Here is a 24,517-nt window from a genome sequence, read left to right as displayed (position 1 = left end):
TACATCCAGTTTTCCCCCCCTGTAATTTTTTTGGGGGAAAGTGGGGCCCTAAGCTATAACTTGTTAGACTTATACGTAAACCCCCCCATCCCATCTCAACGACAGCGCCTTCTTGTTCCAGAAAGGCGTCGGCTGGACGTTTCTGCCAACGAGCCGCCCCTGCCAGCCAGCCAGCCAGCCAGCGGGGCTGCGGTGGAGAGGAGAGGTTTCCGGCTGGGAGGGCGGCTTGAAAAGCCCCCCTGTGCCCCGGGACAAAGGGCCTTTGAGCAGCCCCGACGGCCGGACGGCCGGCCTGCCCCCCCCCCCCCCGCGCTTTGCAACGCGCCTCCTCCCTGCGGGCTGTAGGTGCGCTTGGGCGTGGCAGGGCTTTCCCCAGCGGGGGCAGGCGAGGAAGCCCGGTCCGGCCCGGGGAAGCCTCGCCCCGCTTCGAGGGGAGCGCAGCCCGCAGTATAAAAACGGTCTCCGCCTTCGCAACGCGCTTCTTCCCAGCTACAGCTCAGGGCTTGCTGGGGCGGGATCAGCCGGGCATCTTTTTTGCTTTCCTCCATTGGGCCGGATCCTTTCCCAGACTTTTTTCCCCCCGCCTTGTTGGGGGCGGCTGGCGCAGGAGCCCCGATGGAGCTGCGCCACCCGGAGTTCGCCCGCGCCGGGCAGGCGGCCGGCTTGCAGATCTGGCGCATCGAGGCGCTGGAGCTGGCGCCGGTGCCCGCGCCTCTGCACGGCAACTTCTACGTGGGGGACGCCTACTTGGTGCTGCACACCGTCAAGAGGAGCAACGCCACTTTCTACACTCTGCACTATTGGCTTGGTAAGGAGGGGGACGCGGGGCTCGGCGGGCGTCCGGGCAGCCCAGGCGCGAGCTGGGAGTTTCCCAGCGCCCCCCGTCTGCTTTTTTGGGTCGCGCTGGTCAAGCGAATCGGGAGAAAAGCAAAGCGTGGGGAACCCCGTCCGGGGGATCGGAGGGAATCGTGCAATCGTGGGCCATTGATGCACGAGAGGTTTTGCCTTGGATTTGCCGCTCTCCAGATGCGCCTTTCCCCCATCCGGATTCTCAAAACCCTGCATGGGGGCTGGTGGTTGAGTTTCGAGAATTCGGATGGGGGAAAGGTGCCTCTGGAGAGCGGCAAATCCGAGGCAAAGCTTCCGGTGCATAAATGGCCAGAGTTGGAAGGGACCACCAGGGTCATCTAGTCCAACCCCCTGCACAATTCAGGAAATTCACAACTAACTCCCCCGCCAAACCCCCAGTAACCCCCTACTCCATGCCCAGAAGATGCCCAAGATGCCCTCCCTCTCATCATCTGCCTAAGTTCATAGAATCAGCACTGCTTACAGATGGCCATCTAACCTCGTCCTAAAAACCTCCACGGAAGGAGAGCTAACCACCTCCCGAGGAAGCCTGTTCCACTGAGGAACCGCTCTGACTGTTAGAAAAGTCTTCCTAATGTCTAGATGGAAGCTCTTTTGATTTAATTTTAACCCGTTGGTTCTGGTCCGACCTGGGGCAACAGAAAACAACTCGGCACCGTCCTCTACATGACAGTCCTTCAAGTCCTTGAAAGGCAGACCAGATTCTTTCCAAGGATCAGGTTATGAACTCGCACCACTTTTCGGTACTGGAACGTGCTTGGGTCTGAATGCTGCCGCTGCAAATTTGGGGTTGGTCACTAGAAAGTGCTGGCAGTATTATTATGACCCAGTCGGTGTTGTTCACTTACTTAATCCTTTCCCCTCCCAGGGGCTTATCAGATGCATCAAGATAGAGCCCTAACGGCAAGGAGAGAGGCATGTAGCTTCCTTGCGGTCGGGGCAGAAATGAGCTGCTGGGTTGGTTTCTGACGATGAAACCACTCCAAACTCCTTCCTCAACCTGTTTTGTAAATAGAAGAAATTTGTTGGTGGTGTTGCTGTACATGGGCTTGCAGGACCGCACTCTTTCTCTTAGTATAACTCCATCCACCTTTGGCCTCACCCCCTTTGGAAAGACACGGGTATTGAGCTTGAATAGTAATATCTCCTCAGGCCTGTTCTCGACTCTGCTAATAATCTAATATTATGGAACATTGGTAATGCTTATGAACATGCATCACAGAGCCAAGCAACTTGAGGCTGAATACTTAAATTTACAGGAGTAAGACTTCCTTCTAGGTCAGACTGCAGGGCCAAGTATCAGCGTTTCCCTTTCAAAGTTAAACACTATGGTCTTTTATGCGTGGCTGTTTCACTCGTGACTGTTTCACTGTTTCACTATGTCACCCCTCCGACGACTTTGGGTCTTTCTTTGGATTATGCATGCTGTTTTCTGGCCGTCAGAGGTCACTTCGCTCTCCCCCTGCGTTTCCCCATGTTTTCAAATTTGATATAAAACAGGTCCTTCAAAACGCGAGGAAACGCAGGGGGAGAACGAAGTGACCTCTGATGTTTGGATTATGCATGGTGTTTTCTGACCAACAACCTGAAGTCGTTGGAGGGGTGACAGCGAGTGAAACAGCTACGCATAAAAGACCTATGTGGTTTCCCTCGGGATCATTCTGTGCACAGTCCATTATAAAAACCACTTAACAGCATATGTTGTTATAGCATATAGTAATCTAACCTTTCTGTTATATTTATTTTTAAATTATTTTACTTCATTAATACTTTGGCTTTCTCCCCAACAGGAACCCAGAGTGGCTTATGTTACTCCCCTGTCCTCCATTTTATCCTCACAACAGTCCTGTGAGGTAGATTGGGCTGAAAGTGTCATCCAACAAGTTTCCATGGCAGAGTGCACATTTAAAACTGGGTCTCCCAGATCCTAGTCTCACTAGGATACAGAATCCAAGGCAGAAGTTCATGAGATCTTTCTGATCTAACCATTTCTTCCAGGGAGTTCAGGATGGCATGTGTGACTTTTCCTATTTGTTCTCACAAAACCCCCATGAAGAAGGTTAGGCTGACGATCCTAATGTCACCCAAGTGGATTTCATGGCTAAGTGGGAATTTGAACCCAGACCTCCCTAGTGCAAACCGCACACTCTAACCACTATACTATGGTCTTACAGATCTCCCATTCGCTGACCAGACCAACATTTCCATACCCTCAGCAAAGTTGCTGCAGCATATACTTTCCGTCTTGTGCCCTGGCATGATAGCCCTTCTGTGCCATCACTAAAAGTTATGCCAGAACTGCTGTTCTTAACCCCACTTGCTCACATTCCTCCCCACCTTTTGTGCCCCAATACCATTGGAAGTTATTCTGATATAGCGCTTATTCGAGATGCAGTGAAGTGAATGAGAGCACTAGCTGGCAGGGAAAACCTCACCCTGGTTCTTCAGGGAGGAAACAGAGTCTCAGTCCAAATCAGGTCAGGTGGTTGTAGGTGCTGTGGTGCGCTTGGGCTTACTTACAGACATGGTGCCTGTACATCTCTGGAGTTCAGAATATGCATAGCCAAAAACTATATTGCCCAGTAGGGAGCACCCAGTGCGTTCGCTTTTCTTCTAGATAGGCTTATTCCTCGTAAGTATCTCAGAAAAATGGTGGAATGGAATGGGAAAATCAGTAGGATACAGTTATCCTTGGGTATAAACTCTATAGGACAGGGAGGAATGGGTTGGGGAGATGTTGTGTTGTACATCAAAGAAGGCATAGAATCAAATAAGTAGAAAACGTTAGGGGAATGAACTCCCCAACAGACACGCTATGGGTGGAAATACTGGGCCCTAATGGTTATTTAAAATTGGGGGTGTCCTATCACCCACCTTTTCAAACCCTTGCAGGGAGAGGGAATCTTGAAATGGGAGAAGGAAATAAGAGAGGTGACGAAAGCAGATAATGTTATGATGCTGGGAGACTTCAGCTACCCTCACGTTGACTGGGTAAACCTGTGTTCGGGTCATGCTGTAGAAATGACTGCACTTGGAACAGTTGGCCACAGAGCCAACAAGAGGGGTAGTGATCTTGGACTAGGTTCTGAGCAGGGCCCAAGACCTGATGAGAGGTGTAGAGGTTGTTGTACCAATGCTGTTAAGTTCAGCATTCTTGTCAATAAAAAATTACCCCTGAAGTCCAAAACTGCAACATGTGGTTTCAAAAGAAGGAACTTTACAAAAATGAGGGGAATAGTTAAAAGGAAGCTGAAAAGGAAACACAAGAGAGTCAGATCCCTACAGGATGCTTGGAAGCCCTTTGAAACCACAGTGTTTGAAGCCCAGATACATTGCTTCCCCCAGGTTAGGAAAGGCACTGCCAAGTCTAAAAGAATGTCTGCGTAGTTAACACTGCAAGTCAAGGAGCCTAAAAAAAGGCTTCTTTTTAAAAACAGAGTGTCTTCCCCAATGAATTGTTTGACCCACTGTGTGAGACAGGATGCTGGACTAGATGGACCACTAGTCTGATCTAGCAGGGTTGTTATGTTCTTGCACATCTGAATGCCAGGTGCTGAGGTGTATGCACAAATGTGTAATGAGTGTATGAGTTGTGGGAAACTCCCATTTGTGCTGAAAACACTAAAGGCTATTGGCAACTTTAGGAAGTTAACATATTTTGCTAATGAATCGCCACCTTCTGTACTGGCTTGTGTTGTTTATCTCCCGTGATCTGTTGCAGATTTATTTTAGCATAGAGCGCCGAGAGCTGTGGTTTTTTTCATCTTGGGTTTCTGCTTCCACCCCACATATTTATGAGTTGCAGGGAAATTGCGTAGCTGAAGTTCTAACTGCTATTTTCCATTTCCCTGGCGTTACAACAAAGTTATTGATTTGTAAAACCGAGACTTTTGTTGTTTATTTTCAGCCTTTACTATTTTTATAAATTGTTGATACAGTATCTCTTCAAAATACAAAGTACAGTACAGGCGCTGAAGATAACTGCATCGGCTGCAGAAGATAATACTTCTGCTGTGATAAAAGATTATATCGAAACTGTAAACTGTGGATAGCATCACTAGATCCTCTGGGATCAAGATTAGGCCTGATAACATTTCATTCTCATGGGAATGTTGATTTCAAGAATGTTACAGCACTCAATTCAACAGGAATCTAACAGCGCACTCCTGCACTAGGGTGTAACACTTAGGATGGCTTTGGTAGTTGTTACAGTTCAACATATAAATTTTCAGAGCCAGAAATGTGTGATAATGTACCTTGGCCATCATAGTTATTGTGTGTGGGATGAACTGATCTGCCTACTCTGTCTTATCTTTACTTATACCACCCAAAGTATTGTGCATGAGTATCTGAACTCATTTTCTTTTAATAGGGAGAAAAGGCTTGTCTACTAGTTCCTTTAGCAAACAAGCACAGTTGCATGAATGTTGTTAGTTGCGGTGTTTCAGTGTGGTGGACACTGAAACACACCATGAATAAGCATTATGGAGCATAATGGAAGATGAGCAAGGCCTACCAGTTCTTTTGAGCAACATCCTGCTTCTGGCAAAGCATCAATGCAGGGGCCAGCATCTGGCAAAGCATCAACGAAGGTCATGGACCAAATCCCACCTATTAAGAGGTGTTATGTGGGCCCCCAGTTTCCAACCAGGGGGATAGAAATCCGTGAGTGATTTTGCCGTCAAGTCACAGCTGACTTAAGGTAACCCTGTAGGGTTTTCAAGGCAAGAGATGTTTGGAGGTGGTTTGCCATTGCCTGCCTCCGTGTGTGCTGAGAGAGTTCTAAGGGAACTGTGACTGGCCCAAGGTCACCCAGCAGGCTTCATGTGGAGGAGTGGGGAATCAAACCCAGTTCTCCAGATTAGAGTCCTCTGCTCTTAACCACTATATCACTTCTGCTCTCTATAAATAAATATATATTTATCTAAATTGTGTATGTCTGGTGTATATATTTATCTTGAATTTATCTAAATTGGTTTGTAAAATCTTCTTTTAAAATAGATTGGCTACATTTAAAATGGAATGCTGTATGGAATAATGGAATAATTCACACTGAGTCAACGCCCCTCTATCAAATGCATTGTGTTAAAGTTTGCTTTTCTGTATAAATGAAGAATGTAGGGAATATTACCTTCAAGATCAGGCATCGTAGATATGACACAGTAGGATATATACAATTTTATTATTGTGAGCTGGATACTGGGGGTCTGGCAGTGGCAGGCAATCATAGGTATGGGGGCCTGGTCTTTGGCTGTATATCCGGGAGGATCATGCACTGTTGAGGCCTGCCATTTACTCAGTTCTCAGGTTAGGAATATTTGGTTTTGGTAAACAAGGAATTTCCTTTCTATTTTATGGAAATGAACTGTTTTCTCCAGCGGTTAACTACCAAGAGACAGATCCTATGCAGCGATACATACTGTGATAATGTTGACTGCCATGAGCAAAAGTTTTGGATTGCTAGTTACTTTGTCCTGTTTTGCACACCTAGCGGTGAATATTTGGAATGTGCAGTGGGAATGAGAATGGGATTGGGGCAGTGGGCCCCGCCCTCACCCTTCACATGCTCCATAGACTTCTGTAAACAGAATATATTTGTATGTGCTTAGATAGGCTTGTCCTTACGATCTGAGACTCTTCTGGCAGGATCTCTGACAATGTATATAGTACCTATTCAAATACAGTTTTTACACTCTGTAATTCCTGTTTATGTGTAGTGTATGCATGAGGCCTCACCACCACACATACACAATGCATAGCTGAATGTCTGCAGCAAGGTCCTACGTACGTGAACAATTGTATATGCAGTCCGTGTGACCACGGAGGCTGCTTTTTTTGCTGTCCTCTATGTGTGTACAATTTTTGAATGCCCGAATAGGACTTTGCAGTCTTCCGGATGCAGGTAGAATGGCCATAGCCTTACTCCTCTCCCTTATGTGTGTTTGGTGTACACGTAGTGACTGTGGGGAAAGGGTTTCAGTATTTCTGCAGTTGGGGTGGAACTGGGGTAAAGAAGAATTACAGACTACTGTAACTAGCTCTATGCAGGGCTGCCCTTGGGACTGATCAGGAATCATCTGGGCATGAAGTATGGGTCACTGGGGGTGTGGTGGGGGAGGTAGTTTGGAATTTCCTGCATTGTGCAGGGGGTTGGACTCAATGACCCTGGTGGTCCCTTCCAACTCTATGATTCTATGAGGAAGCTCCAGCTGGTGCAAAATGCTGCAGCAAGGCTTAGTCCTTCGACTAACCGATTAATATGGTTCGCTGTTTAGAAACATGAGAATTAAATGAAAAACTTGATTTATTTCAGTAGGGTTGCCAGGTGCCCTGTGGTGGCGGGCAACCCCCCGGCAATTCACACCTCTGCCTGCTGACCAGCTGAGGGTTGGCGGGAAATGTACACGCAGCGGCACGACGCTTCCGGTTTACAAACGGAAGTGACGTGCCGCTGCGTGTACGTTTCCCACTGACCCTCAGCTGGTTTACAACCGGAAGTTCTGCCTCGCGAGAGGCCTTATACCACTCAGACTCCTAGTTTGAGTGATAAAAGGCCCCTTGCAATGTGTTTACACCCAGAAGTGCTGCATCGCAAGCGGCCCTTTTTACCACTCAAACCGGGAGTTTGAGTGGTATAAGGCCTCTCGCAAGGCGGCTCTTCAGCACCTGCACACGATCCACTCAGCATTGCCCCAAAAGCCTCCCGCTGGAGAAGAGGGGGGACCTGGCAGGTATGGAGACTTGGGTTGCCAATCTACAGGTGGGGCCTGGAGTTGTCCTGGAATTACAACTGATCTCCAGACTGCTTTGATCATCTTCCCTGGAGGAAATGACAGCTTTGGAGGGTAGGCTTGAGCTGGAGTTGTGCGGGCAAGCCACTGATTCCCACCCCCCCCCATCTCAAAATAGCTTTCCAGAAACACTGACTGTGGGCTAGGATTCAAAAGATGATGCATGTGGATGATGTCATCATTTCTCCTCTGCCCTTTTGCCAAACTGAAACTCCCAGGGTTCCTCAGGAGGATTCTCAGTACGTACCCTATAGAGGCTAGGATCGGTCTTTCCTCCATTTATCTTTGGCTGAAAGTGCTAGGCTCAACTGAAGGCCTTTTGCCTTTGCTCCTTGGTGATGATTTTAAACCTAAATGGTGGCAACAGATTGAGAGTCACAAGCCTAGGAGTCTCCCACTCTCTGTTAGAGCTTGACATTGATCAAGCAAAGCAATTAATCAGGCAGAGGCTTTTTGACATTGAACGTCAAAATGAGCTTGTGAACTCTCCGGCATTTTTGGCCCCAGAGCCAGCAAACTATCTTTCATATCTGGAAACAAAGAAAGAACGAAGGGCTTTTTCACTTGCCAGAAGTTCTGCCCTGCCCTTGGCAATCCTAGAAGGCAGATTTAAGAGATTACCAAGATCAGAATGGAGATGTCCCTGTAAATCAGGTGAAGTTGAATCTCCTGCGCATGTCTTTTTCAGGTGCTCTTTCTACCAGGAAGTCTGATGCAGGCTAATTTCCCCTCTCCTTGATCTAATAAAGGATAGCTCCAAGGAAGGGAGACTGAGGAGGCTCCTATGGGATAGATCAGAACATAGGGTGAAACAAGTAGCAAAATTCTGTGCCGCAATATATAAGATCCGTCAGTCAAAGCTGGGGCTTGGTAATTTAACCTAAAATGGAAAATGTTTTACTAATTCGAGGTCTTTTTTTTCTCTTTAAACTGTCTATGAATTATATATCCTATAGTTTTAGTTACTGTATATTCTCCGGTTTTAATTCTGTAACCAATATGAATGTTTTTTTTAAATTGCATTTGCTGTATTAATAAATGAATCTGAATCAGTAAGTACCCTGTCCTGCTATACGGTTCTGCTCATCTAAATGGAATCATTCCATCTTGTTTTAGGAAAAGAATGTACTCAGGATGAAAGTACAGCAGCAGCAATCTTTACGGTTCAGATGGATGATTACCTTGGGGGAAAGCCTGTACAGCACAGAGAAATCCAGGGATATGAGTCTACACAGTTTGTTGGCTATTTCAAAGGCGGCATGAAGTATAAGGTATTGTTATAGTGTGCACTTGGGATGTTTCTACAAAAACCGTTATCTTAAAAAAAAAAGTTGCAATTACAAAAAATCAGAATGATGGGTGAAAACAAGCATGGCATTATAGCAGAAGCTGTGGCAGATTTTAATTTAATGCTGTTTTAGCCTAGACTTGAGGAAGCTGCAGTGACGCTTTTCTTCCCCAATTAAATAAGCCATATCTGGGCTATCCTATTTGTCATAACATGCCTGCACCACACATGACCACATTTAATTGTGAATTGAAATAGTTGTTGATTGACAGTTCAATCCTATACAGAGTTACTGCAGTCTAAATCCATTGATTTTGGTGAGATTGGACTGGAGTAAGTTTGCATGGTATTGTTTTGTGCAGAGTTGACTCTATGAACATTGTTCCAGGGTCTGTGTGCAAGGAAGAGGATTTGTGACTTGCTTCTGCTACTCAGCAGTTTAAAGATGGTCCTATCAATCTAATTTTGATATTGGATTGTCAACAATACTGATAGGTCTTGAACTCATTTATTGTTAATGGTGTTTTGGCTCTGAAAATGTTCAGTAAGTACAAGTCTGATGAAAAACAGAATATGAAAGAGGTTCTTCATTTCTAACAATAAAAGATGGCATTTGTTTCTTAATTTTTAAGTAATATCATTTTTAAGAAAAACATCTCGTTTTGAATCTTTGATACTCGCAAAGCCAGACATTTAAACTGAAGCTTTTCTGCTATTTGTAGGGGCCTCAGGTTTTTAGTTCATGAGACCCAAGGTGTTGTAGTGATTAGTATGACAAAATAAGACTAGCAAGACTTGGGTTGAGATCCTCACTCCACTGTGCAGCATACTTGGTGACCTTGGGTCAGTCACTTTCTAAGCCTTAGCTAACTCAGAGTTGCTGAGAAGCAAAAGGGAAGAACCTTACGCTTCTTAGAACAGAGGTAGGATAAAAATTAGTTAAACTACCAAACGAAACCTACAGTGCCATCCTAGAAGGTTATGTCCTTCTAAACCCATTGAGGTCAGTGGCCTTAGAAGGGCATAACTCTGCTTAGGGTTGCACTGCTAATAGCCTGTTCTGGATGGGGTTGCATTCCCTTGAAGGAACATGTCCATAACTTGAGGTTGGACTCAGGCCTATTGCTGGCTAAGTTGGTGGCTGGTGTGTTCATGAATGCCTTTTACCAGCTTTGACTGGTTAGCCAGCTGCGGCCTTTTCTGGACAGAGAAGATATGGCCACTGTGGTGCATGCCCTGGTTACATCCAGATTAGATTACTGCAATGTGAGCTACGTAGGGTTGCCCTTTAAAATGTTCAGAAGCTTCAAATGATACAGAACACTGCAGCCAAGATGTTGACTGGAGTGGGTCGTAGGGACCACATCACTCCAGTCTTGGCCCACCTATACTGGCTTCCGATTTGTTTCTCAGCACAGTTTAAGGTTCTGGTTTTGACCTCTAAAGCCCTATATGGTTTGGGACCAACATACCTGAAGGAACGCCTAATATTCATCCCAGTTCTTCTGAATACCCCCTCCACGTGGTCTGCCTGCCTATACATATTATCTGACAACTCGTCTTTGTAGAGCTTTTTGCTTGGCTAGATTGAATGCAAACCCTTCTATGGTAATGCAGGGCAGAATTCTGAATATACCATACTCAGACAGGATCTGCCCTTGCTCTTCTGGCTCTATTGACTCATTAGCTCATGCCTGTTTGGAATGCCGCTTTTACAAGGAACTTCGATTGCACTATATTTCCCCCCTTTTAACATACAAATCCAATGCCTCTGTGACTGACATAATGCCTTTTTTACTAAGCAATAGGGATCCCAAGGCTACATTGTCAGTGGCAAGATTTGTTTTAGTCCTTATATCCCTCCAACACTAGATATATGCTGCTCAAGATCAATTGATCAAGGAGCTTCTAAGGGATGAAAGGAAAGGAACGCCTAATATCTTATGAACCTGCCCGACCATTATGATCATCTTTGGAGGCCCTGCTTTGGGTGTCCTCAGCTTCTGAGATTAGGTAGGTGGCAAGCCAGGAGAGGGCCTTCTCGGTCATGGCACCAAAGCTCTGGAACTCTCTCCCCAGGGAAATTCGTCAGTCCCCTTCTGTTGCCATCTTCCAGTGGGTGAAGACTGTTTTGTTTTGCATTCCCTCAATGACCCCTCCTTCCTAACAAATGTTTTAATATTTTGTATTTATTTTAACTCTTTTAAAAGTTTTTTTAATTCTGTATGGTTTTATATGTTTTGTATTATAATGGTTTTATAATGTAATTTTATCGTGTAAGTTTTAAATTGTTAGCTGCCTTGGCGGCCCTTGTAAGAGCAGAAAAGCAGGATATAAATTTTGATGATGATGATAACAACTTATAGGCAATAACAGGGCTTTATCTGCAAACTCTTCATTTCCTTCATAACAGTAATTTATGGCCTGATGAGTTACAGGGAAGAATTGCCAGGTGGAACTTGGTAATTAAGACTTCTGTAGCTCCTGATTGTCCCCTGATGATGCTTACCGAGCAGTTTTTCCTTTTCTCCCTAGCTGGGCTTCAAAACTAGAAATGAGTGTGGATTGGGGTGGGTGGGAGACAGCTGGGGTAGAGAACTCTTACAGATGAGAATCTGCAGGCATGGGAGAGGTAACATACCCCTCTTTTGACCAGTCCTCTCCTTCCGGTTCCCCTTGTCTCAGCTCCTGCATTCTCATTATCTTGGAAACTATAGGATTACAACCAATGAGGTCTGGATCCTCAGAGGTTTGACAAGACAGAATCAAATCCTTCGGTCAACTAACATTTTTTTAAAAATTTCATTTAGGTAGGTGGTGTTGCCTCTGGCTTTAAACATGTAATCACAAATGACCTAAGCGCACGAAGACTTCTGCACATAAAGGGCCGGAGAGTGGTGAGGGCCACCGAAGTCCCTCTCAGCTGGGAGAGCTTCAACAAAGGAGACTGCTTCATTGTTGACCTTGGAACAGTAAGTTGTCACAGGATTAAGTTTTGCCAAAACAAACCAGATAGCTCCCAAATATCCACAAAATTGATGTTGAACACCCTAAGCTGGATATTCTACACATTTGCCCTCCTTTCTCATGCTAACTCTTTGAGTCCAGACTATAGCCCTTTTTGAGTTGCATAGCTGGTGCTGTGGCTTCTCATATGGAAAAATGCATATGGCTTCTCATATGGAAAAACTCACAATCGCCATTTCTTCTGAGAGGGACAGAGTGTAGATTTTCCGCCTCAGTACATGTGCATCAGACCCCGGATGAATCATGGGTGACTGTGCACCCTGGACAGAAGCACTACATATGATCCTCCTTATATATGTGATCACCGTGTCTTTTGAAAGGGGCCATGTGTGCATTTTTAAACTTTGAAACCCTGGAATGTACACATGTGGCCATTTTTAGAAGAAACGGGGATCACACATATTGTAAGGATCACGTGTAATGTGTTTGTCCCATACGCATGGTCAAATGTAATGATTGAAAAGGACTTGTAGGGTGACACAAGCATTGGTGGCTTGGTGCTGGCCATTTTGCTGTAACCACTCAACCATTGAGTAAGAAGAGCATTCAGCAAGTTTCTCTTTCTTAGAACTCTCGGTTCCTTAAATGGATGTAACATCTGCTAGTTTTGTTTAATGGTACCCAAAAGGGATAATAGTTACATCTGAATGTTGATTTTTTTTTTTTTTGCTGGCAAGACAGCAGAAATGATACCATTATATAAAAAGAATTTAGGAAGGGAAACTTTCATAAAATTAGAATTGGGCTTGCACCTTCCTCTGTTTGGGTTTGTTACTTCCTCTATTCCTCTGTATCCTCAATTCCCTCAAGGGATTACCAAATTAGTTACCACATTGAAAGGGGTTCTGCTTAGACCTGCCCTATTCATTATCATCTGTTATCATGGGGCCTGGGCTGAATGCTTGAGACTTCAGATTATGAAAACCTCATGATGCCTTAGTTCAGTGCCAAAGGGAACTGGGATTACAAAAGCATGATGATGCTATATCCACAACCACCCACAAGAAGCAGGGCAAGAGTGAATCATAAGTACCCAAGCGAGGCATACTGTTGAGACAGTCATAGGCAAACTGGAAAATGTGGAGATTAAACTCTCTTGTAGACACAGAAGTAAGAATTGCAAGAATGAGGAGTATGGATTTTCTCATTTGGCATAAATTTTAGGGATGCATGAAAACATGTTATGGGCTTTATTTTTAATACATAAACAGCGACACAACTTTTAAGAGGTTCTGCATATGTTGCTTCTGCCAACAAGAAAAGTAATTTCCATTTTTGGGAGGAAGGGAAGTATAATGTTCCGTTACATATTTATGGGCAGAGTAAATATCTGTTTGGCTACTTTCGATACACAGATGGGAACCCAGCAGTCTGATGTGTGTAAACAGCCAAAATATGTCATTTGTACCACCCTGCATGTTTACAAGTTTTTAAAATGCAAAAATTCACTTGTGCATAGGGAAAAAAGTATTATGTGCTATGGTTCTAAATCTGACATAGACAGGAATTACGTGTCATGTATATGGGAATCTCAGCTATCACTTTTATGTTTTATTAATCTTAACTGTTGAGTTTGAACACTTGGAAGTAGAAATCTAAAGGTAAATCTAGTGTAATGAACCAGTTAGGAGTATGGGGGATGAGATGGCAGTCCCAGGTCTAAACTGTGGTTTTTAGCAAGTTTCTAGTTCTCATACAAAGAACCCCCATTTGTAATGTTTAGTTGTTTAAAATATTTAAATATTGCCTCCTCTCCAAAGTTCTCAAGATGTTTAGCAAAGAGTAAACACAATATACTAAAGTACATAAAACTCAACACCAATTCATCAACAGAACATATGGCAGAAAAACTGGGCAGCAAATAACTGTCTAAAATATTAAAAGATCAACAGCCACATAGCAGCTTAAAAGAATTAGAACATTAATGGCAGCAAACAGAGCAAAGTTAAAAGGGGGGAAAATAAAAGCAAACGAAGGTACTATTAAATCTCTAAAAAGGTGCTAGCAATCACCAAAGGCCCAGGAGAACAGCAATGTCTTCTTCTGGTTCCTAAACCACTGAGGAATAGATGCCAGACAAATTCCAGCAGAACGGAAGTTCCATAAACAAGTCACTAGTACAGAAAAAAAGCCTTATGGTAGTTAGTAACACTGTCCTAGTATATAGAGTTGACTGTTGAGATAATGTGTATGAAATGCTTACAAATATGCAATATGTTAGAGCTTCACATCACTTTCTATCCGATCCTTCTAACTGGAAATGCTGGGGACTGAACTTGGGAACTTGGGCAAGTAAAGCAGATGGTGTATCAATGAACCCTAGCCATACCCTGAACTGGAGATTCCTGTGTACAAGAGGGGTTGATGCCGCACCAGTCAGTTGTGCTACAATTGCTATGGTTTGCATACCCAGCTAAAGCAGTAGTTCTAAATGCTGTCAGTAACAATCTTCAATTCTCCCATTTTTTCCATGAACCGATTTCTTCTGTCCCCCCCCAATCGCTGTGGAATAGAAACTCAGATTTGAATGGTATTTCTGCTGATATTGAAGTAGAGCCTTTCTGTTTATTGAAGCTTCCTGTTACCTCCAAGCAGTGTCTCAACAGCTGTCATGGTTGCCTTTCTTCCGTTGGCATTATAATGCCATCAGTAATTAGAGTTATTTCTCAGCACTATTTCCAAGGGGAAGATTTGAATTAGAAAGGCAGAATTTGGCCTTTTGAGTAAGAGGTAGCTAAAAAGAGGTAGCTAAGAGGTAGCAGCCTTATGGGGCCATTGTACAAGTTGTTCCTTGGGGATTGGCTGCAGGGTTGGTGAATTTGCTGCTTAGTAGCAGTGTGGGGAGAGCCAGCGTGGCATAGTGGTTAAGAGTGGCAGACTCTAATCTGGAGAACTGGGTTTGATTCCCCACTCCTCCACCTGAAGCCTGCTGAGTGACCTTGTGCCAGTCACAGTTCTCTAAGAACACTCTCAGTCCATGTGGAGGCAGGCAATGGCAAACCACCTCTGAACGTCTCTTGCTTTGAAAACCCTACGGGGTTGCCATAAGTCAGCTGTGACTTGAGGGCACACACAAACACACATACAGCAGTGTGGGGATGAGTAGTGATGTCATGTGAGAAAGGAACAGTGCAATAGTGGAGGAAGTGTACTTTGGATGATGTTGGTGAACAGTACAAGAAGGCAGCATCATGATAAGAACTGTGGCAATATCCAGGAGGTATATCATTTCCATGGAGGTATATCATTTCCATATCATATCACTATCCAGGAGGTATATCATTTCCATCTACCAATTTACAGATTCTCCATTGTAATTCTCTATGCCTCTAATGGTGGAACATTATCAACTGGTTTGCAGAGAATGGTTGTAGTGTGGAAGCAATCAGTTGGCCATTTGACTGGTCAAATAAGAGTTTATTTGATAGGTCAAATACTGTTAAAGAAATTTTATTAGCACAACAAAAGATACTTTGATCATCATACTCATGCTAATTACAAGAACAAAGCAATTAATTGTTATTGTGAAACAATCTAATTATTTTTTCAAAAATTGTATTGAACTTATAATTTTTGACAATGTTAGGTAAGGTTTCTGTATATGAATATGACTGCCAACCTAGGGTTCTGGAGTTCTCCTGGAATTACAACTGATCTTCAGACTATAGAGAACAGTTCCCCTGGAGAAATGGCAGCTTGGGAGAGCAGACTGTATGACATACCATAGATTCTAGGTGAAATTGTTCCTCAACTTCCCAACTTCACAGGCACCATCTGCAAATCTCCAGGAATTTCTCAGCCTGGATTTGGCAGCCCCAAATATGAAACATTTTCTGAACAGTTCTCTGTTCCGCTAGTTTCAAAATTCTACCATTTTAGAAATCGTTTAATAATGAAATTAAAAAGAAAGTACTTCAAAGTAGATTGCTAAATTTTTCTTTTTACCTCACCCAATTCCTCTCCTTACTACAGTACCCATCCCACATGGCTTTTGTTCATGCAGGCCCTATGATCCCCAGAGTAGCCTTTTTGGTGATCAAAGGGGATTCCTTCTTCCCTTGTGGGGTATAAAAACCACATCATCTTCTTCTGAGTAGCATGTAAACCAGCTGGACCATGAGAAGAGCCAAGAGGTGCCAGCTGCCACTACTAGTATAATAGTAAGAGCGAATGGGGAGAAGGAGGTGAAACTTTGCTGCTGGTCTTATTGCAGTGGTATAGCTCATGGGGACATTGCCTTCCTCTCACCTATTCTGAATTAGGAAGCCTCCTTCTTTCCCAACAATGTGCTCTGGTTACTTTGAAAGTATGAATTATTTCCAATAATGAATAATAATAAAAAGGAACTTCCCAAGAAAACATGGGCCATTTATAGATCGTAGATTTTTTTTTTTTTGGGTCCAGGCCTTCATGGAATAGTTGTCTCAATAACACATGAAACCCATGGAAAATTTCATCTTGGACAGAATGTTCTTCAGAGTTGTGTGTGTTGGAAAATAGAAGCTATTAATGGAAACTGGTAAACCAGCTGTTTTCTTACACATGTACCTAGGTTTTCATACTTTTGATATTTAAAAAAAGAACTTGAAGGTGTTCTGCTTCAAGTAAATCTTACTTTGTACAAGCAAAAGTGAAAGAGCCATCAGTGTCCCTTTTGTGCTTTAGTATTTTGAAGTTGAAGTGTTATATGTTTCTGTACTGATGCTGTCTGGGAACACAGAAATAACCAGCTAGTAACACCTGGCAGTGGAATTTAACACCAGCAAATCTGCAGATCTGAGAGGGATCCCATAGTCATTAAGCAGAACTCTGTTGGACTGAGGCAGGTTTTATGATTTTCTGATGAACACGGATATACTAAGTTTAGCTCCGATATGTATTGACATAGACTGGTGTTGTCTTGAACAATAAAGTTCCCATGGGCTAGCAACCAGGGGAGAACTAGGCCTTGCTGTTAACAAATCCCATCACTAAGAGAGAGAAGTCCTTTGCACATCCCTGTAAGAGCTTTTTCGTTTTCAAAAGTACTACCCGCCCCCCTACCTCATTCCCTGCCCCACAAGCTATTTCAAGTTTGCTTTGAAACTGTCTTTTTTCAGCAATATTGGCTCATGAATCAAGGAGCTGTTGATAGAGGAGAACAAAGACCCTTGGAATGTAGGGTTTGCCATGCAAGTCTCTAGATAGTGGCAGCGTCTGCCCCTACGGTACTACCTAGGCAAAACATTAAGTCTTCTAACAGCGCCCTCCTAAGCAAAGTTATAACCTTCGATGTCCATTGTAGTCAGTGGGTTTAAGAATGGTGTAACGTTGTTCAGGATTGCATTTTAAGTCATATTTTAGCAGTTAAGTGGTTTGCAATTGCTGGTGCCATAGCTTGGAATTCCCACCTGGCTAGTGTTTGCATGCCTAGCCAGTGTTCTGTGGCCCCCTTCTGTGGATATCTTAAAACCACCCTTGCCCTAAACAGATGTTTCTGAAAACTTGGGGGACACCCTAGGTTTTTAGAAAAGTAAATAAATAAAGGTGAAGGGTGGGGGCAGATAAAGGAAAAGTTGGCTGGTGGGTAGGTAGGAAGGAAAGAAATAATAAGGGAAAGGGGAGAGGATATGCAGGCTGCCAGGAAGAAAAGAAGAAGAAATGATAGTGTTGGGAAGGGGAAGAAAAAGCTGTGAATTTGTAATGCTTCTGTATGCAGGTGAGCCAGGAAATTGTAACCTTTTGACCTTATACAGATGTGGCACATACACTTGGATACTTTTATACTCATAATGGCTATAACAATGCTATAAAATGAAGACATCTTTCTGTATTGTTGTTGAAGTTTGAGAAAGAACAACTCTGTATTCAGATGTTGCATAGCAGAACGAGCTTGGGTTATTTTCAGTTTCGTGTGCTTCTCCCCTCCTCCCACATCTACAACTGACATTGAAAACTTTGTGGTTTAAGAAGTATTAGATCTAACCACAGTTTGTTGTAATTCCTGGACCGGAGTGTTTAACAGTGTTTACATACAGAAACTTGCTTTGTAGGCAACACAGAAACTGTGAAAGTTCCTCCTTGGGACATCATAACAAACTGCCTCTCTGAAAGTTTAGAATGTGAGATTCTTAAGTTGTAGCATTGAAAAACTACAAGAATTGTGTTTGGGTAATAGATTGGACCACATTAGGCACATTAATAGCTGTCCTGTCTATATGCACATATCCTGTAATTCTGGTGACCCCATTAAATGTCTAATCCTGAATATTCCCGCCCTGTGCAGATCTGGAGGAAAGGAATTAAGGGGCTGCAATTTCCTTTCCCCCATTAATTCCTTTTGTGTCCCTTATTTGTTGGAATTGAAACCAAAACTCAAACTGATATTGATGCTTTATGAGTCTAAATATTGTTGTGGGTTCTTCTTTCATGGTCTCTTCAGTTCCAAACAGGAGGCACCATGTGTACCTTTAGGAATGTGTGCTTAAAATGCATTAGTTGCTCTGAAGCCTGGCATCTGGCAAGGAGGACAGGAATTGTGCTTCCTTCAGCCCTCTGTCCCTCCAGACTCTTCTGTTATAGCTCTTCCATTACTTAATTTCATGAGATGCTTTATCAGAATAGCCATAGTTTATTCTGGTATGATGGCTCTAGCTTCCAAGCAAGGTTATTTGGAGGGATTCGTGTAGTTGACTGGTTGTGGTCCCAACAAGCCTAGGCTTGGAGGTTCGACTTACTTGGGAGAGCCCCATAGATCACATGAATGGAGAAATGTGTAGGCCGAGAACAGAGAGACAACAAAAAAGGGGAAAAGAACTCAACCAGAAAATTATAGGGAGCCTCAAAGGTTGAGCTGGAAACTGTAAAATCTATGACAAAAGAATTATATTTATTATACAGTGTACACAATAAATGTGTTAAAAACACCGGGCCTGGAATGTGTACACTGTAAAGTAAATATAATTATTTGGTCATAGATTTTAAAGTTTCCAGCTCAACCTTTGAGGATTCCAGTTGAGAACAAAGCCCTTTATACCCAGATGCTTAGTTCATGAAAAGATGGATAATCACTTGTTTTTAATCTTCATCTTATTCTCCCCACCATCCTTTTTTACGCCAGAAAAAAATTATGGAAAGTGAGTTGGCAATTTTTGATTTTTGTTTAGGCAGGAGAGGGTACTGGCTGAAGACAAAGTTTTCATTGTGCAGAGAGCTGTTTTAATTAATAAATGACTTCTTGAAGAGGAAGGATTGTAATGCTGAGCTATTTTGAGTGCCTGAACTGGTTAAACTAGAATATATTTTTATTATATTTATAAATAGTAAACCATAACCTAGTAAAACCTGTCCTGGCCCCAACTGAACCTGGGATTCTTTACTAACAGCAAGAATGGCCTAGAGTTAGAATTTCCCTAGTTTGTGAGTAGGTACTTAGTTTGCTCATACCTAAAATCTAAAATATTCCAAAATGAGGCATGCCACAAGAATAATGAGATTTAAAACAACTCACATTATTGTTATTATTACACATTTCCTGCAATCTCTCCAGAATGAAGAATGCTGGTTTATTAATTATGCTTTTCATTGTTATTGGTTATCTTGATATGCATTCTGGGCAAAAGAAGAGACTTTTTTATTTTTATTTTTAATGAAAAGTACTAAGGCATAGGAATCACAATGTGGTGGTAGAGGGAAAGTAGCAAATGCCAGCTGACATTTAGTCAAAGATCTCTAAGAAATCTGACCAGATTTCTCCAGTTCACTTCTCTTCTGAAAAGGCAATTAATTATTGACCAATTCATTATCAAATCCCATGGATTTAAAGCATAAGACAGTGCCGTTTCTGTGATATTAGGCAAAGGGATAAATTATGTGTTACCTTGTTGTTGGCTGTGGCCTGCCTGTACCTCCACAGCAGGCATTTGCAAGTCAGGTTCAGCTGACTGGCACAGTGATTGAGAGCAGTAGACTAGAATGAATTTATTTAGGTACTGTTTCATAGATTTTTATTTTTCTCCTTATGCACATGCTGATGTATGAAATGTTTTGTATAAGAGCAGCCAGTGATGACTGATGGCTTAGATCCCAAGTGCTCAGTGCACTTTTGCTCAGGCACTGGGATGGATCTTATTGATCTTTGCTGATTCCTACTTTGGTGCAGCCCCCACCAGAGGTTTTCCTGATGCCTAGGAGCTACTTGGGCGGCGTGCATGGGGCTGCAATGAAAAGAAAAGTGCATGGAACACCATTCGTGATTCTTTGGATCCAGTGAAGAACTGGTGAACTTTACTCCTTATACACAAACGGAGAATCCATGTTTTTTTCCAGGTTGCAAAGCTTAACTGAGGTTTATGATTTTCCTAGATTGAAACAGTTTTGCAAAACAATGGGTTGGATCCAAAGATTCTAATCTCCTAAATGAGAATCTCTGCTGGAAAAAGCCTCCTGCTGACGTAGGGAAGAGCATACTCAAGGGAGGAATTCTGCTTCAGTTAGATGAAGGCTCTCACTTAATGGAAAGGAATTTTTGGATCCAGTCCAGAGTTTTTTTTGTCATCCTCATGGCTGCTATTTGCCATGAATTCTCTTTAAGTGTTCATATACCACAACTTTAATGGAGCAATCTTAAACAGATCTACTGAGAAATCACATTTTATTCTATAGAGCTTACTTTTAGGATCGCAGCCTAATTGTTGCTCAACATTTTTGTCACTCAATACTTTTTTGATCAGCTAATTCAATGATGGGTGGAACGATTAGAAGGGCGAAAGTAGGAGGAGGCATTCAACATAATCCCAGAGACTTTGGGCATGGGATTCTCCAGTTATTCCAATAAACCGAGCAAATCCACATACAAAAGTAAATTATGTTCAACACTCCTCCATCCATTGGAATAAATGGAGAAGCTTTTGCATTCAAGGTATGCCTTGCAGGTTTATAAAAAGTCACTGTATTTACTGTATGCATTACTATGCATAAAACATGATTGAGTTGGGAGGATGCTTGGCTCCAGTTCTGAAATCAGAGAGATTGCTTTTACTAATCCCTACGAAAGTAAAATTAAAAAACTCCTTTGGAGACCAGCGACATTTTTGAGTAGCTTGTTTTGTGGAAGTTGTTTTTATACAGGAAAAGAATGGAGGAAAATCTGTTTCTTTTATTAACTTCTGCTTCAGCTAAGACACAAGAATTTGCTATGCATTAATCTGAAAACTGTTTCCAGTCCATATGAGGTTATACTCTGGGATGTTACTCACGTTCAGTAAAACTGTCCTGTATTAATTCTACTGACTGAAGAGATCTGTATTTTGTTCCAGGAGATCTACCAGTGGTGTGGCTCCACATGCAATAAATATGAGCGCCTGAAAGCGACGCAGGTGGCCATGGGCATTCGGGACAATGAACGGAATGGAAGAGCCCAGCTGATTGTTGTGGATGAAGGAAGCGAGCCGAAAGAGCTCATTAAGGTATTGTGTATTTACTTACCATTTAAGCAGCCGTCAGCTGCACTTGGTAGTTTGGCAGACATACCACCTCATGCTTTGGCTACGGAGCTCATGGAAAGAAGACAGGACAGGGCCTGTCAGTTTCATAGGTGAAGAAATATTGGAGCAGAAAGTGTTGGCAAATGGGAGCAGTACATCAGGTTCTTGGGGCATGTCTCCACTACTATCATACAGTCTCTTTTCCCAGGGAACTGTCAACCTGAGAGTGCGGTAGGGATCCATAACCGACAGTTCTCAGCACTCGCACCCAACAACAATCCAAGGATTATACGGGGGAAACCCATGACTGTGAAAGTGGAAAAAAACAGGTGTGTGGTGCAGGCGTTGGCTGATTTGCTGCAGATTATAGCATTCCTGTGTCACCACAGTTTTTATTTCTTGTTATGAGATGATAGCAGAGACTCTTTTATGTGCTGCTCCTGTTCCTTTAGGCAGAAGTGTCATTTATAGAAATGCCATGGCATGGCACTCAAGATATCTTGCCAGGGGTATGGTTGGGGTTTCCATAGAGTGGTGCATATGCACAGGTTGAAGGGCTTGGGAACATCTTAGTGATCCTGCAGTTTATCAGCTAAGGAATGAGGCAGGAAGAGAGGCTGGCTTGGCACACATAGTTGGAGGATGGTAATGCAGAGGGTGTTGCTTCAGGGAGGCATAGTTGTTGGAGCCATAAACCATCAACTGCCTGCCAAGTAGTGTGACAGTTGAGTCAATGAAGGTGATTTGTTTCATCTTAGAGACATCCAGAGCGGGCAAAGGTGCATCAGATTGATGGAGATCCATAAATCAAACAGCCAGAGACATAGTATGCATGTCAATATTCCTGCTTTCTTTCATTTCAGTTCCATACAAACAGTAACTTCCCCAGATAACAACAGTGGGAGTTCTCAGGGTATCAGACCCAACAGGACCCCTAAGGCATGCTGGGGTTATAACACCAACTGGGATTATAACAGTGGAAAACCATGGGTCCTGCTTTTCTTCCTCCTCTCCTCTGGCCTGCTTTTTAGGGTTTTCTAAATTTGCAGTTCCACCTCTCCCTAATGGTGGTGGAAAGTTGTCTCAGCAAGTCATGAGCCTCTGGCAAGGGTTTCACAGTTCTCTTTGTCTAGGTGATATGTAATTTTGGGCTACTTCAGTTTTGCTTGTGCTTATGTTTGAAGTACTGTTGATTCACCAAGATGGACCCTGTGTTGTGCTATTATACTCCTGTCTACTGGGCTGTACCCCTGGACCCAACAAACAGTGGGGCAGCACTTCCAGTCTTGCTAAGACACTTGCGTCAGAACTAACCTTGACAAATATCATGGCATCCCTACGAAACTGTAAATAGATAAGAAATTGTGGATGATTTTGAACTGTTGCAGTCATTTTTAGACCCTCAAAAATGAATATTTCTAATTTACCCTGCTAAGTAGTTGTTTGGAAATTTAATAGGACAGGGTTGTTGGTCATTAAAATTGTGTGTGTGATTTTTTTTTTTTTTTTTACTGTAGGAAAAAAAACCAATTGTTGATGTCTGGATGCAAGTCACAATATTAGTTACCAGGGCAAATTACAATGAAGTTGTTACAAATTCCAGTGGGTTATGTTGTTAATAATTGAAAGGCTTTTAAATTGCTTTCTTTGTTTATGATGGAAAACAGGAAAATAACTAAAGAAGCATAGCAGGACTTGAATACCTAAATGAATTGAGCTTGCTTACAGCAGTTTAGAATATTAATTTTGGTTTTGGCAGATTTCCCTTCCCATTAGCTACCTAATAAAATGCTAATGGAGTGTGCTTGATAGCATCGTTGGTATTGACATTTGCACTTCCGTTTTTGTCAGGCCAACTGTAGCTAATAATTGCTCAAACAATGAAGCATTGCAGATGTTGTGTCTTCGGGCATGTGAGCCATGCATGATTCTTCGATGCCTGAGTTGTGAGGAAAGAAGAATGCTGTTGTTGGGCAGTGCATGTCATTTTAGCTGAACAAAGACCCTTTGCAGTTGTGGACACTGCTGGTTTCTTTCTTCTTCAGTTTCTCATACCGTGCCATCCTAAGCAGAGTTGCATATAACTCTAGTACTGTGTCAACTGCGCTGGTTACTGATTTGCTTCTGGATCCAATATAAAGTGCTGGTTACTACCTTTAAAGCCCTTCATGGACTTGGGCCCTCATACTCAGTTAATTACGTCTCCCGGTACACTGCCATGCATCCGCTGTTCTCATTGTAGCTGCATGGAATGATGGGCTGACTGGGGCTACAGAGTTGCTCCTTGGCATTGTCTTCCACGCTTGTATGAGGCTCCCATCTCCTTGGATTACCAGGGAGCTGGTCGACATGAAGTGGACTAGAAGGAGACTAGAGCAACTCTGGCAGAAGACGTGGGATGAATCAGACAGAGCACATCATAAAGCCCCTTTGCAAGTCTATGAGGCCGCAGTGGTGGCAGCAAAGAACCCTTTCTTCTCTGCCACTATTGCGTCAGCAGAATCTTGTCCAGTTCAATTGTTCAGAGCAGTTCATGACTTGATCATGACTAAGTCTGACCCTGCAGGCTATGAAAATTTGGCTCCCAGCTGTGATGTTTCTTCTATTTTTTTTGCGGACAAAATCTCTCTCCTTCATTCTGACCTGGAGGCCAAGTTGAGGGCAGATCCGGTACCTGAAGTGCAGGCTTGTCCTTTTGTTACGTTTAGTTTTGGATTGACCCTGACTATGGATGCTAACAGGGTCCTGGGAAACGCAAAGGCCACCACCTGTGCTCTGAACCCATTGCCCATCATAGCTTTTCAGATCTTGCTAGGGAAAGGGATTGGAGCCATTAGTGAAAGTCATCAACTCCTCCCTGATTGAGGGGGCTCTCCATAGGCCTTTGAAGGAGTCAGTTATTAGTAGGGGTGTGCATTCAATAAAACTGAACTGAAAATAAACCCAAAAAAGCCGTCTCGGCTTTTTTTGGGTTTATTTTTGGCTGAACAACAAACCCAGGAATAGTCAATAGCTGAAAAACTATTCAGCTTTTTTTGGCTTTTGGCTTTTCCCACAGCCCAGGCCTACATTGAAAG

General features: G+C 43.1%; 1 protein-coding gene across 2 annotated transcripts in view; it reads left to right on the top strand.

Annotated features, from left to right (window-relative positions):
• Positions 1-597: 597 nt before the first annotated feature.
• Positions 598-24,517, top strand: part of SCIN (scinderin) — a 57,112-nt gene continuing 33,192 nt past the window's right edge. The window contains exons 1-4 of one of the 2 annotated variants that reach the window (XM_056856999.1): positions 598-808; positions 8,778-8,932; positions 11,760-11,921; positions 21,273-21,422. In XM_056856999.1, coding sequence (XP_056712977.1) covers positions 616-808; positions 8,778-8,932; positions 11,760-11,921; positions 21,273-21,422 — 660 coding nt within the window. In that variant the 5' untranslated portion in view covers positions 598-615. The remainder of the gene's footprint in view (positions 809-8,777; positions 8,933-11,759; positions 11,922-21,272; positions 21,423-24,517) is intronic. The other variant, XM_056856998.1, reaches the window with a different exon arrangement.

This window comes from Euleptes europaea, chromosome 11 (genome assembly GCF_029931775.1).
Source record: "Euleptes europaea isolate rEulEur1 chromosome 11, rEulEur1.hap1, whole genome shotgun sequence".
NCBI classification, from domain to species: Eukaryota; Metazoa; Chordata; class Lepidosauria; order Squamata; family Sphaerodactylidae; genus Euleptes; species Euleptes europaea.
Note: the sequence above shows the minus strand (reverse complement) of the source record. Positions and strands in the feature narration are given on the sequence as shown.